This window comes from Arachis duranensis, chromosome 8 (assembly GCF_000817695.3).
Source record: "Arachis duranensis cultivar V14167 chromosome 8, aradu.V14167.gnm2.J7QH, whole genome shotgun sequence".
Classification (NCBI taxonomy): Eukaryota; Viridiplantae; Streptophyta; class Magnoliopsida; order Fabales; family Fabaceae; genus Arachis; species Arachis duranensis.
Window position 1 is genome coordinate 26,504,701 of NC_029779.3, and position 14,117 is coordinate 26,518,817.

Genomic DNA, 14,117 nt, shown 5'->3' on the forward strand with positions numbered 1-14,117 from the left:
CCTCATGCCGATTACAGCCGTATTTCCAAGCACACACGATAAAGGTGCGAATGAACCAGCCCATGAAGCAGATCCTTCAGAAGACGGACATTGCGGACAGAATGGTTCAATGGGCAATAGAGTTCTTCGAATTCGACCTCGACCTAAAATACGAAATCCGGACGGCAATAAAAGTCCAATGCCTCACCGACTTCATAGCAGAATACGCAGGAGATCAAGAGGAAAAATTCACTACATGGGAGTTAGATGTAGATGGGTCCTCCAACAAGGTTGGAAGCGGTGCAGGCATAATACTGGTCAGTGAAGGGGGAACGCAAATAGAAGTCTCCCTCAAGTTCGAGTTCCCAGCTTTCAACAATCAGGCAGAATATGAAGCCTTGATTGCATGGTTAAAGTTGGCAGAAGAAGTTGGTGCAACCAAAGAAATGGTATTTAGCGATTCTCAGGTGGTGACTTCCCGAATAAACGGAGAGTATCAGGCCAAAGATTCCAACATGAAAAGGTACTTGGACAAAACTTTGGAGCATCTTAGGCGCTTTGAGGAGACTGAGGTCAAGCATATAACTCGGAACCTCCAGCCAGTACAAGGGAAAGCGGGAAAAAGAATTTTGGTCCAGAAAGAAAGGGTGGTGACCCTCAACAGATCGCACTTTAAAAAAGAAATTTTTAAAGCTTTTCAAGATTCGTCAAAAAGGGTGAAAACTCTCCGGCCTTGTATGGCCCGGAAAGACACCCATTGTTGTTTGTTATTTTGCCCGCTAAAGGGCTTGGTCATGTGAAAGAGGAAAAAGAAAATCCTCAAAGAAGTCGGAAAATCCAGGGCATGGCTGATAAATTGATAAATTTTCAAAAAATCCCAAGAGTTGGGGTGAAGTTGGGTAGTGGCTATCCGGCAATGAGATAAAACGGCTATCTCAAAGTCAGAAAAAGGAATAAGAACGCCCAAATGGGTGAAAAAACTCTCATACATAAAAATAAAATGAGGGTCTTTCTCAGAAGCTCTTTCAAAACAAACCCGATCTTCCGGACCCGGGGCTATCAGTTCATATCTCGACTCATCCTCATCAGAAGCACAAATCCTATGGCATGTACGAAGATCGGTAATATAGTCAGTATCCACAAGGGGTTCTTCCCCAAGAATAGTAACATCTACCCATCGAACGAGGGATTCTACAGAAGACATCTTTTTTCTAAAAAGAAAAGGATCCCAAAACCTACAAAGGTGAAAGAAAAAAGGATAAAAAAATAGGGTCTCTAAGGGACCTGGGGTTAAATCCTTAACAAAACAAAATCACTAAGCCTACGGTCAACACTCCTCTAAAAAAAAAACATGCAAATAAAAGCATTTGTAAAAGAGGATAGGAGGAAAAAACTGACCTTTACTTTCGAGGGATCAGAGATACGATAGCAGTTGAACAAAGAGAAAAGAAGCCTTCTTTCAGTACAGAGTGCGTAAATAAGTTTTCAGAAACGAGACAATGGAAGAGGAGGATAAGTATTTATAAGCACGTTAGGGACATAAAGGTAAAACGATACAACCATTTAAGAGTTGCACCGTTACCAATGTAACCGTCCCCGTGCATAAATGTTCAAAACTCTAGGAGATGCGACGGTTAAGAAAATTTGAATCACGACGGCTCCTGAAAATCACGTCGGTTCTTCAACAAGTCGGCTACGACCCCGAGCTGTATACTCGAACCCAACTCATGAAATGGCTTGGGCTCGAGTAGGGGCACTGTTCATACCCTGGCCCAATACTAAAGGCCCAGGATTCAATAAGACAAAAAGCCCAATCCGAAGGTTGGCCCCCTCTCGCGACCGACTTCCACCAAAGAGGTCGGTTTCTACACAAACTCCACTAAAAGGAAGTCGGGAGTCAGATTAGCTAGCAGATAGCACTTATTCAAATAAGTAACTACCCCTAAAATCTGTCAACTCACTTCCAAGAGTCAAATCCTAAACTCTCTAAGATTAAGGGACGGTTATCCTCCGTAAAAGGTGGAACTACTCCAATGGTGGTTATGGGTTCACCACTATAAATACACTGACAACTCTCAAGTATTCCTAAGTTCTAATACATTTTAAATCTGCTTAACCCCATGCTGACTTAGGCATCGGAGTGTCTTTGCAGGTTCCACCCCCATTCTTTCATACACACAAGTCAGACGGAGGCTTTCAAACCCAAACCTAGTCAGAGGCTTCCTCCTTCAGACGCTTGGACCTCACAAACAAGCCCAACCATCATCCGATTTTAGGTAAACCCCGAAACAATTATCAATAACATTTATCATTTTTAGCTAACACTTTATTATTTTTAGACATTAAAAACTAATTTTTAAATTCTTAATATTAATATAAATAAAATAAAATATTAGACTAAAATATTAGCTAAAAATAATAAAAAAATATTACTCCTCTAACAATTTTTCAATTTAAATTGTTAATTCATTACATATTTCTTTAGTTAAATGGTTAAGTAGAAATAAATGATATAATGTAGTGTTTAATTTATGAATAATTCATATTTTTATTTTACGTAATTTTTTTAAATGATAATCTTTTAACATTTTTCATTAAAAAATAGACATGTGATCCTCATTATTATAGTTTGCATCTCTGCTGGCACTACTAATTTTACCTTAAAAAATAGCATGATTTTGCATACAATTCACATTTTTATTAACATATACAATATATACCTAATATTATTCTTTGATAATAATAAGCAAGTTTATTTATTTAGTTATTAATCTTGGGAAGCTGTGAGCGTAATAGTCTCATTCTAGAATGAATAGAATCGGATTCAGATAAAAGGAAAAAAAGTTAAAAAAAAAAAGAGAAAAAGGAAAAGAAAAGAGAGAGAGAGAAGAATCAGATGAAGTTGACAAACAAGATATTATATTAATATTATAATTCATCCAATTAAGAGACTACTCATCTTTCCACTAATTAAGTTCTTAGGAATCATTAGTAATAGCACATTTTACATTATCACATAAGAAAAATAAAAACTTTGTTGGGGGGAAAAACCGAAAAAGCTAAGAGAAGCTTCCTTTAACTTTTTAATATAAAAATTAAAAGGAAAAACGAACAAAACGAAAAAAAAAGGAAGAAGAATGGAAAGTGCGAACTGAAAAAGTGGAGGTCGGTCTTACAGATGACTCCGAGCATCATCTTTTGAGTATGCGATTACGTGGCGTGGGTCCCACCTTACACGTGTTTGAATTTCACTGGTCAAAATTTGCTAATGACATCATTACAGTTGATATTAGTCAATCCCACCACACTTGAAAGGTCAATGTATCACATCAAAATCCCACCCTTCTTAGCTTTTTCACCTACTCATCATACTTATATTATATTATATATTAGTACTCAACACCAAATCTACCTCGATAAATAAAATAAATATTTATTTATTATATACACAGCACGTACTTCGTTTTGGACCACATCCAAAAATTATAAAAAGGATCGTATAACTAATTGAGAAATGGATATATTCATGGCCATCTAAGTTTATTCTTCTTCATCATATACGACAGTATTACGAAATTACTTGTTCGAAAATGTTAAATAATAATAGACGTGTATTTTTTTGGGCAGAAATTCACCTGCAGTCGATTTACTTTTAAATAGCTGACACGTGTTATTATATGGTTTAAAAAAAATTGGTTTATTTTATATAAATGATTTATTTAAAAAAATCGATTTGAATTACTTTTATTGCCTTCTTCTTCGTTTCGCACGTAAAATTCGTTCTCTTTCAATTCCTTTTTCAGAACTAATATGAAACTTTTAATTAGGTATGTTCCTTTTATTTATATTTCTTAATCAAATTTATTATTTCAAATGTATTTCTTAATTTATGTTTTTATTCATTCCTCTGTGAATGATGAAAATTATTTAATAAATACGTACATATTTATGTCATCACACCATTTTGATGTTCAGGATCATAAATGCCAAGATAATTCATGACAATTTCATGTGATGGAAGACAAAAATGTAATTATGGTATAACGTAGACTAGTTGATAGCATAAGCATTGTTGAAATTTTGGCATGATCTCTCTCATATTTGTTATATGTCTCTTTAGTTGGTGATGTTATAGTTTATTGTGATGATATGATGGTAGTTTAATTGTATGAGTTAGGTCCTTTTTATTTGGTTGAATTTTTTCTATGGCTATCCTATTCTTGATGGCAATGTCAAAATAAATATTTTTATTAGTTGTTCTTTTTTTTTTCTCTATTTTTGAATCAATTTTATTTTGAAAAAATTTATTAAAAATTTTTGTTGCAGACAAAATTAATAATATTATGTTCAATTATTTAAGGAGATCAAATTAATATTTTGATTAGATACTTTTATTTTATTGAAAATAAATTTTAATTTCATTAAAAAATAAATTCTAGTTGATAAGTAAAAACACAAAAACGTGCATGACAGTGAAATCATAATTTCTGGACAAGTAAATTATAGTCTTATTATCTTAAAAAAACTAATTTATTTATAGAATAATATTGAAAAATCAACAATAATTTGCATGAAAATAGTTTATTAGTAAAATAAAAGTTAATTGATTGATTACCATAAAATTTAATTTAACGATAAATTTGCAATTGAACATATTTTTACAGCTTAATTTAAAATCTATTTACAGCTTAATTTAAAAGCAACTGGAAATGTAAGTTATGGGAAACAAAACAAAATTCATCAAGAAAATAGAAACAGAGACACAAAAAAAAGGACAGATGATATCATTTATGCCATTTCTATAAAAAATCGTGAATTTTGTTTCTTTTTCAGAATACTAAATTTTACTTTTTCAAACAATTTGTATACATATATTTGACAAAAATTAAATAAAAAAAGTTTCAGATAAATTTAAAAAAAAATAGTCAATATGAATGAAGAAAAAGAACATATCAAATTCATCTGTTAGGAATTTAGGAATAATACGTAGAAAGAATTTAAATTATTTTAAAAGTAGTTATTTGATCTATTCAAAGCAGTTTTTTTAAATAAACCATTTGTATAAAATAAATCGATTTTTTTTAAACCATACAATAACACGTGTCAACGATCCAGAAGCAACTTCACCTGCAGTCAACTGCAGGTGAGTTTCCACCATTTTTTTAATTCGCAAATAATTTATTTAATTTCATGATATCCTATATCGCTTATTATATATATTTTTCTTAAACAATCTAAACAAGGCATATATATGTCACATATATATATAGTAGGTACCTCATCATATATACATACTCGAATTATATATATTTTTTTGTTATAGAAAGCAAGTTTGAAAGCTAGAATAATAATCTATCTGTTAGGTGGATGCTGGATTATGCATTACGTCACGCTGATATCTAACACAAATAATGTATATACAATTTCATATTGTTTTTTTTGTAGGAATGTGTTTAATTATTGAGATAGTGAGAAGCCATCAAATTTGGATTATGAATTAAGATTAATAAAAATCATTAAAATGTCACTTGATTTTTTATTTTTATTGTTGTGTTTTTTAAACATGTATATCCAGATCAATCTGGCGTGGATAGATGGGGGGAACATAAATAACAAGAAAGAGTAACCACGAGAAATAGATAAAAAGAAAGCTTAATAAGTATGCATGCATGTGACCAGATCCAATTTGCGTTGTTTACTTCCTTTCAAATCCAAAAAGTGACCTATCCAATTTGTAAAGGGGGAGATTAAGACCAGAAGATCAATATTCACCACCAAATTAAGTAGCATTGATTGAAACATGCTTTAATTTAACATGTCATGCGTGGATGAATCTGTACATGTTTATCGTAGAAGACACAAACACACATACACAGCAGATTATTCGTGGCATGAATAATTATGTTAAGGTTTTATCCAAAGTTGTACAACTTTCTTGATCTATCGCCAAAAAGGTTGTGGTCTGTGGAAAGTTAAGGTTTCATTTATTGAATGTTGTTGAGACCGTTACCTCTTTTTTCATGCATTCAATTTCTTTGGATAAACCTTGTTTCCTCCTAAGCAAACAAATCTATATTCTTGAGAACAACATTACATAATCAAATTCAAGGGTTACTATATGTGTTAATTGTTCAATTTCACATGACGTACAGCTAGCTAGCTAGGTTAACTTCTGGGTCTCAATTTCGGTGACAATCTTAAATAATGTTACGTATATGTAACACAAAAGTCAAAACAATAATGCTGAATATATGCTGACTACTACTTAAATTTTTTAATTAGTTTATAATACAAACCAACAAAAAACAATCTAGCTTAAAATGTGGAGCAAGAATAATGCTCCCTTCTTTTTCCCTTAATTTTGAACTTTTGTGGCAATCTTTCGGTGGAGATGACTATGAGTCAGTGTTGACGAGGAAATCCAACATATGCTTACATTAGTTTGTTGTTGTGGATAAGATACTTAGCTTCCTCTCAAATACATGTTTCACACTTTAGTACATTAATTAATTAATCACCAATTGATCTTTTTTTTAAATAATTGTCTCGACGGTCAACAAGTTACTTCAAAAAATGATCAAATTTCAAAAGGCTTGGTTGAAAATTAGAATTTTTAAAAATGTATTTAACTGCATTTCTAATTTTTTTTATTGCTAAGTTTAACACGCTAAGTATTCTTAAAACATTTTTTAAATAAATTCTTAATTAATTGAGATAAATTAAATGATGCATAACAATATATATTTGAGTATTTCATCAAACTGAACTGATTGCCCTTCTAGAATCCTCATTATCACGTAATATATAAGTAGGATTGATTAATGAATAATGACATGAACAACAGTGTCAAGAGATTAATTCTTCGCTCTTTAACCATCTTAAATCCTGTTATTATCATAGTATATATTGTAAATCAAAATATATGCGTATATCTAAAATTATATATTCACTGAATATAATTGTATATAAATATATATTATTTTATACGATTTTAATATATATTTATATAAATAATTAATTTAGTAATTGATTTTTAATATGTACGTAAAATAATATTTTAAATAAAGAAAAAATAAGGTACATGTGTATATAAATAAACTAAATAAAATTACAACAAAGTATAAAGTGCTATATTACTCACTAATACTACCTACCGACAAAAGTTCAGTCCCTAAACAAATTGCAGTGCCAAAATAATACATATTGGACTCACTAGGCAATACAGGTCAAGAAATTTGAGTGCTGTTGATTGATGATGGTGGTGTTGGATTTTGTCTGTTTATGACATTGCTGAAATATTATTGGAGAGAAAATGTTGTGGAATGGGTATCAAAGATTCTTGATATAAAAACCCAGCAATGCTCCTCATGTAACATGTATAATAGTATATCTTAGTTAATAGTTAATCAGCCAGTGATAGTAGTTATTTTCCATAACTTGTATAATATGTAGCATATACTTTTTGACACAGTGGAAATAATTAAATATTTTTGGAGTAAATATCTGCTAAAGGCCATACCAATATTTATTTAAAGCGAATATTTTTTTTATTTATTGGGATAGATATATATGCCTAGGAATTTAAATTTAGGATACTGCTCATATGGATCAGTCATTGCCGTTAATCAGTCCATCTTTAATTTTAATTAGTTCCATCAATTATTTCACGACTTTTTGTTTATAATATGTTTATACTTATGTAAGTAGCTACAACTTGTTTTATGTGGTAGTTCATGAAACATAAAAATAATAGAAAAAAAATTACTTTGTGACTAATGACCAATACGTATTCATTTATATGGAAATAAAGTCTCAAACAAGATTCTCTCCATATTAAAAAGACATTCAGATTGTTACTATTAATTAAAATTATCAGTATAATAATTAAAACATAAAAATATAACATCGCTAAATAAATCATAAATTAAGAAGGGGTGGCATTAGCTAGTAGTTAATTCAATTCAAATTACAACACTTTGATAATCGTAATAAAGTGCTAAATATAACTAACAGTGCAGTACAGTTGTGCATGGAAGAGAAAAGAAAAAGTCTAAGTGACCAGCAGTTTTGTTGAATTTTGGCCAGCATGGCAGAGGAAGGTGAGCCATTGGATGAAATCTCACACCAATCTCACACCATCAAATCATCATTGATGGCTAATTGATGGCTAACAATCACAAAAATTGCTGGCCCCTAGCATTGCTCGAAGAGAAAATAAACAATGGTGAGGGCTCTTTATTATTGGGATATGACGAAATGAAATGCACGTAATAGTTTTCCTAATGGCTCCAACCTCGTCCAAGAATAATTAAGATAGTAGTAGGCAATTGCATCTGCCTATGATATATATAAATTTGACATGTTGCTCCGATCCATTACGTACATTGCTCTCAAATTGAAATACAAATATATGTAAAGTGCCACAAATTGCATGTATTTGATACTTATTAAGACAACAGCAAGCGTTATACAAAACATCATATTAAGTTCTTTGTTTTTTTTTTTTTTTTGGTTATTGTTTATTGATTCAGGCTCATGGGTCATCTCTATCAATAACATACATGATATAGTTATGGTGATTAGTTTGTTTCATGTGGATACTTGAGAGATTGGGTCACTTTCGGTTAAGGCCAGTTTTGATGTATCTCTGGTTTCTTTCATATCAAACCCTGAGGCCCATGGCATATTTAATATTGTGGCATACTGGCATGCCTTATTATGATACATTAACATGACTGTCATCGAAGCCAGAAAAAAAGAAAAAAAAAATGATCCAAGTCTCCAAGACAACATAAAATTATTAGGATAAGTTACACTCCTTTGTCATAATTCATCTAGTACTCTTTGAAAATTCATAAAGAAAATGTATTAATTCTATGTATTAAGATAAGTTACACTCCTTTGTTCATGTATTAATTCTATGGAGGGGTAGTTTTTATTTTGAAATGTCCCCATGGAACAGAACAAGGCCAATGTCTGAAGCCCCAATGGTCGTAAGTCATATGGAAGAGTGTTTCTATCAATAAAATGGCCCATTTATTTTGAGCTTATATTTGTTTATTCTGTCTCACGAACTCTACTTTGTATGCCCAGGAGGACCAAAACTCTCTCGTCAGCTTTTCTTTGTTTTGGGTCATGGCCCATGGCCAAACAAGCAAACTCGGGTCGGGTAAAACCCCGCCCAAACAACAATCAGAATGCAGATCCTTTCCTCAACTGAGATAATTTGCTGGAGGATGTTCATGTCAGCCACTTCAATTTCAGGTGAAAGTTGTTCATGGGGATGATTGTGCTCCTCCCTGCTTCTCTGCATTATCTCTCGCGAATTCTACAGAGGAATAAAAGCCCAACCACTGCAGGCCATGCTAAATCTAATTGGACAACATAAACATTCATCCAGTGGCTAAACTCAACATCCTTTATAAATGTGACAATCATCATTTCATTCATTTCTCTTAACTCATAACAAAGAGAATACAGCGAGTAGATTAGTAATTGACATAATAGTTTAATTTCGATCAAAGACACAAATAATATTTAGCATACATAAATAGTTTCTCTTGCTTGCTCAAATGTACAAAAGAATGAATGCTGAAAACAAACTACATGAGAATCAGAGACCTGGGTGCGACCAGCAAGAATAAAAGTGACAGTGAATTGTGACGCCTCTTTTGGGTTTGATATCACATGAAAACCGGGCCACTTCACTCTTTTGCTTGTATCGGAAGCAGGCCCAGATCCATTCCATTCATCCCAGCCCAATGGGCTTATAAGAAAGTCCAAATAAGTCCTCATAACAACAACCCTAGCGTTCTGATGCCAGGGCCGGCCCAAGAAAGGCCTTAACCTTGTCCAAAACAGGAACGAGACCGGGTGCGGCTTTGATGACGGATTTGTGGATGGAGATTCCGGTGTTCTGGAAGGGATCCCCTCGGCCCTGTGCGGTGATTGTCTTGGCCTGCCCATCCAAGGGCCTTCTTGCAAATATGTGACAGTTTTGAAAATTCAGAAAGTCAACGGTGCCGTAGATGTAGCACTGTCTGTAGAATTGGCGCTGCGCGTGGGCCATGAGCGTGTCTTGGTAGAACAAAGACAGGTCGGAGGCGGATCTCAGGGCCACAGCTTGGCCCTTGCGTGATGTCTCTTGCAATGAAGTGAAGCCCATCTATGCCGGCGGTTGCGGAGCTGTATGTTGTGTAACCGTCTTGAGAACTTCTGATGCCGTCACCAACCAGCATCACGTTATCGTTGTTTTTCTCCACCTCTATGAAGTGAAGCCCATCTGCAGATTGCACAAGCATCCTCCTCTAATGCAGATTTGAGGCATAAAATAAAGTAATATTATTCTATGTCTATAGTTCATAACAATTTTATGCAATACGACTTTTCTCTTCTCCTGATATTCAATTATTGTTGTCTAATGCTTAAATCAAATTGTTGTGTATTTGTACTCAGAACTTCTTTTGCTTTTGTTTTGTTTGGTTACTTTGATTTGGAGATATTAAATTTTGAAAAGAGACAACTTACTATTTTGCTTGGTTTATCGTTATTTTCTTAATGGTGTGAAATAGTAGCATTAAAGTTGAAGAAATCCTTTGCCTAGTGTTGTAATGATGTTCAGATAAGATCAAGATCACACAGTTTTGTCCTCACATCAACCATATGGGCCAGACTTGGAAAACAACAAATCATACAACTCCATAAACGTTGGCCATTATGTTTGTCTTAAACTCTTAGCACCTCAACAACTTTGTGAGGACTTCTTATATCTTAGGTTTGGGCTTCAGGGAGCACATTTCAAGATCAAATATTTAAACACATCCCTTATTATTGTAAGGTGGTTAATCTTCCATGCTTAGTTTAGTTGCTTAAATGTTTTACATCTAAATGGTTTCAAAATAATAGTCTTTTAAATTGGTTGCTCACCTTCTAAGATTTGTTGATTTTGTCCCATATAATTATGTACAAAATATTCCAGACAGAGCTCATAAGAACTATGTTGTGCAAAGAATGTTTCAGATTCCACATTCCAGAAAACATGTGATTAATTTTCTACAAATATCCAAAAGCTTTAACGGGCCCAAGGTAGCACACTTAGGGGGTTATACTTACACCAATCAGGCTCACATTATTGCTGGGCAAAGTGGGACCAGTTACTAGGCTCAAGATTCAAAACCCAAAGTTGAAGCATGCACAACTTGATAAAATTCTTATATGTAGAGTAAAAATTTAATTATTCAAAGCTCTACACTATGCCTATACATAAGAAACAGAATCACTAATTTCAGATTTAAACATGCATACATGATTTAGAGTGAACAAAACTTAGGAACTGCATTATATATCAAAACATTGAGAAACACATGATGATGAAATCCAAATTTAAGTAACACAAAATACTCATGTACTACTACACATTTATAGGTCTCCATGAATCAAGAGAGTGGACAATTATTTGTGAGGCTTCTTCCACAAGATCCCAATCTTCTTAAGCATGTTACCATATTTCTTTCTCTGGAAATCATCATCATCATCAATGATGATATCATCACAACAAGGCTCATACTTGTTATTCATCAAAGGGATATTGTATTTATTGTCAAGAGACAAAGATCTCTCAGTGAGTTTCCCCTTTCCTGTTGAAAGCAGAGAAGCAGCAGTTTCTGCAGCCTTTCTCCATTGATCACACTGTACCTTAAGCCTTCTAAGTTCTGCCTCCATTTCTGACTTCAATGCTTGTGCTTCTTCCAGCTGCTCCGCGATCCTCGCGGCCTTCTGGTTGCTCCGGTCTGCCTCCTCCATTGCAATCCCAAGCTTCACGGCCGCCACGCGTTCCACAGCCTTAGCTGCCTCAATTTCTGCAGCCACACTTTCACTCAGTACCTTATTGAATTCCATATTCTTCAGAATTTCATTTTCTTCGGATATGCTCTCAAGTGTTGTCTCCTTGTCCATCATCTCTGCCTTCATTTCAGCAACACATTCATGCAATCTTTGAATCTCCATCTTGAGTTCATTTTCATGTTCTCTTTGTGATGACAAGTTCATTTCAATCCTTGCATTCAGCTTCTCATTCTCCTCCACAATGCACTGCAACTCTGTTTCCTTGTCCAACAAGTTACCCTTCAAATCTTCAATCTCAGCTTTCTTTCTTCCAAGTTCAGCCTCTAATTGAGACTCCCTCTTACTTGATTCTAATTTCATCTGTTCCATTAATTCATATGCGTTCCTGATGTGAACCGTGCTCCGAATCTGCTCTTCATGGTATTTAGTCTCAGCAGTCTCCATGGCACACCTCAGTTTTTCTACCTCAGACTTGAGAAACTGAATTTCAGAACCAATTTGATCAGCACCCTCTTGCTTTTCCAATTTTTCAGCTTCATGCTTATGCTTATGATCATCAACAAGATTTCCATTGTGGACAATTTTGCTACTAACGAGGCCGGTTGCGTGTTTGCTTACATGCGGATGGAGGGAGTTTCCAGTTCTAGATGGGTCTATTTCTGTAGCAGATTTAGCAGCATCAGCCCTCAAGAACTCCACAGTTCTTTTCGCAGCCTCGAGTTTTCGCAAAGTCTCATCAACCAAAGGTTCTGCCTGAGATGACTCTTTGCAATCCTTGAGCTGGTTTTTCATGTTCTTCACAATACAAAGAGATTCTGCCAAGTTTTGTTTCAGGTTTAGTAGTTCCAAATCTGATGATTCTGGATACTGTGTCTGTGAGTTTTCACAATGAGGAATTTCAATCATGGAAGATGTAAGGGAATCTTCAAGATTGGCAGAAGTGAGGCTTAGAACTTGCTGCTGTGATTCTTCAAGTTTGAGAGACAAGGCAAAGAGTTTTTGCTTGGATTCCTCAGCTTCTTGTTGAGCTTGTTTCTTGCATGATTCAGATAAACTTAGCTGCTCCCTCACTTTCTTCAAATCCTCTCTTAGATGAGAAACCTGAGATTCCAATCCAGGTATTCTGCTTGGCCTTTTCCTCTAATACCAAAAGCAAAGTCATAATGAAAAATTGTACATTACAGAATACAATGATAAAATACCAAAGGAATCAATTGAGTCTCAGAAACATGTGAACAAATTTCAATCACAATTGATGCATATACGATAATGCCATCAACCTTCACAGTTTACACATAAATGGAATCAATAACCGGTTATTATAACAGTAGATAGGGTAGCTTATTCTATCCCCTCTCTTTAAAAAGGCCATTTAATATCTATCTAACATAACAAATAAAAATAAAGAAAACTCGCGTGCAGTTATCTTTAAATATATCAAATTATCTAACGGTTCTAAACTGTCAATTTCACGTGAACACAACTATACGTGAGTTTCCACCACAAATAAAACTTAGTATAATAATATAATAAAAGTGCATAACCAAAATTGTGTATGATTTTGTGTGCAAAGGTTCCAAGTTCCGAGACATAACATATTGCTAAGGAAACAGTGTTATTAATTTGAAAGAAAGTGATACCTCAGGAGCAGGGCTTCTAGGTGATCTTCTATCAATGACTTTAGGGCTTCTATCCTTTGATGTTGTTCTATGAACTTGATTTAATGTTGATGCAGAATCAATGTACAGTGCAGAAGGCCTGAGCTGGCGCACGCCGCGGCCGCGAGGGGACACCTTCCGAGACACCTCAGAGGAGCCATTTCTGAAACCAAATCACAGTTATGATTCATAAGGAAAACATATCCTCTGGAGCAATAAAGCTTTTGCCATATATGGCTGAAGCAATATCTTCACATCATTCTCAATTCTTAGCTGGCTTACTCATTTTACAACTTCCATTACTGCATACATAGTGTTAGATAGAATGATAGATAATCCAAACCGTTCTTTCAAAATTCAATTGTATTTAGGTGAGTGTTATTGATTGACAACATCATATGCAGTGAAGTTTCCATTTCAAAGTTCAATATCAACATTAATTAGTTACAGGTATATATAATATATTGATGCTATGTATAAAAGCATGTTTTATAACGTAACGCAACACTGAAAGCTACTTGGGAAGATATAGTGATAGTGATGCATGCAGTTAATGAATTTCCAAAAGAAGAACACCAATCCAGCATTGGTCATATTACATATATTATCAAACAAAAAGTTAATTATATAATTAAG

At 33.9% G+C, this 14,117-nt stretch overlaps 1 protein-coding gene across 1 annotated transcript; it reads right to left on the bottom strand.

Moving 5' to 3' along the window:
• Positions 1–11,294: 11,294 nt before the first annotated feature.
• On the bottom strand, positions 11,295–13,650 carry LOC107461665 (interactor of constitutive active ROPs 3). Its single transcript, XM_021129165.2, has 2 exons — positions 13,464–13,650; positions 11,295–12,963 (listed from the first exon to the last, which is right to left on the bottom strand). Exon 2 carries the CDS (start codon positions 12,727–12,729, stop codon positions 11,431–11,433), a length of 1,299 nt encoding a protein of 432 aa, XP_020984824.1. The 5' UTR covers positions 12,730–12,963; positions 13,464–13,650; the 3' UTR covers positions 11,295–11,430.
• Positions 13,651–14,117: the final 467 nt, after the last annotated feature.

What these genes read in the sequence shown, in the direction of transcription:
- LOC107461665 (XM_021129165.2), bottom strand. Translation starts at nt 12,729, where the DNA reads ATGATTGAAATTCCTCATTGTGAAAACTCACAGACACAGTATCCAGAA.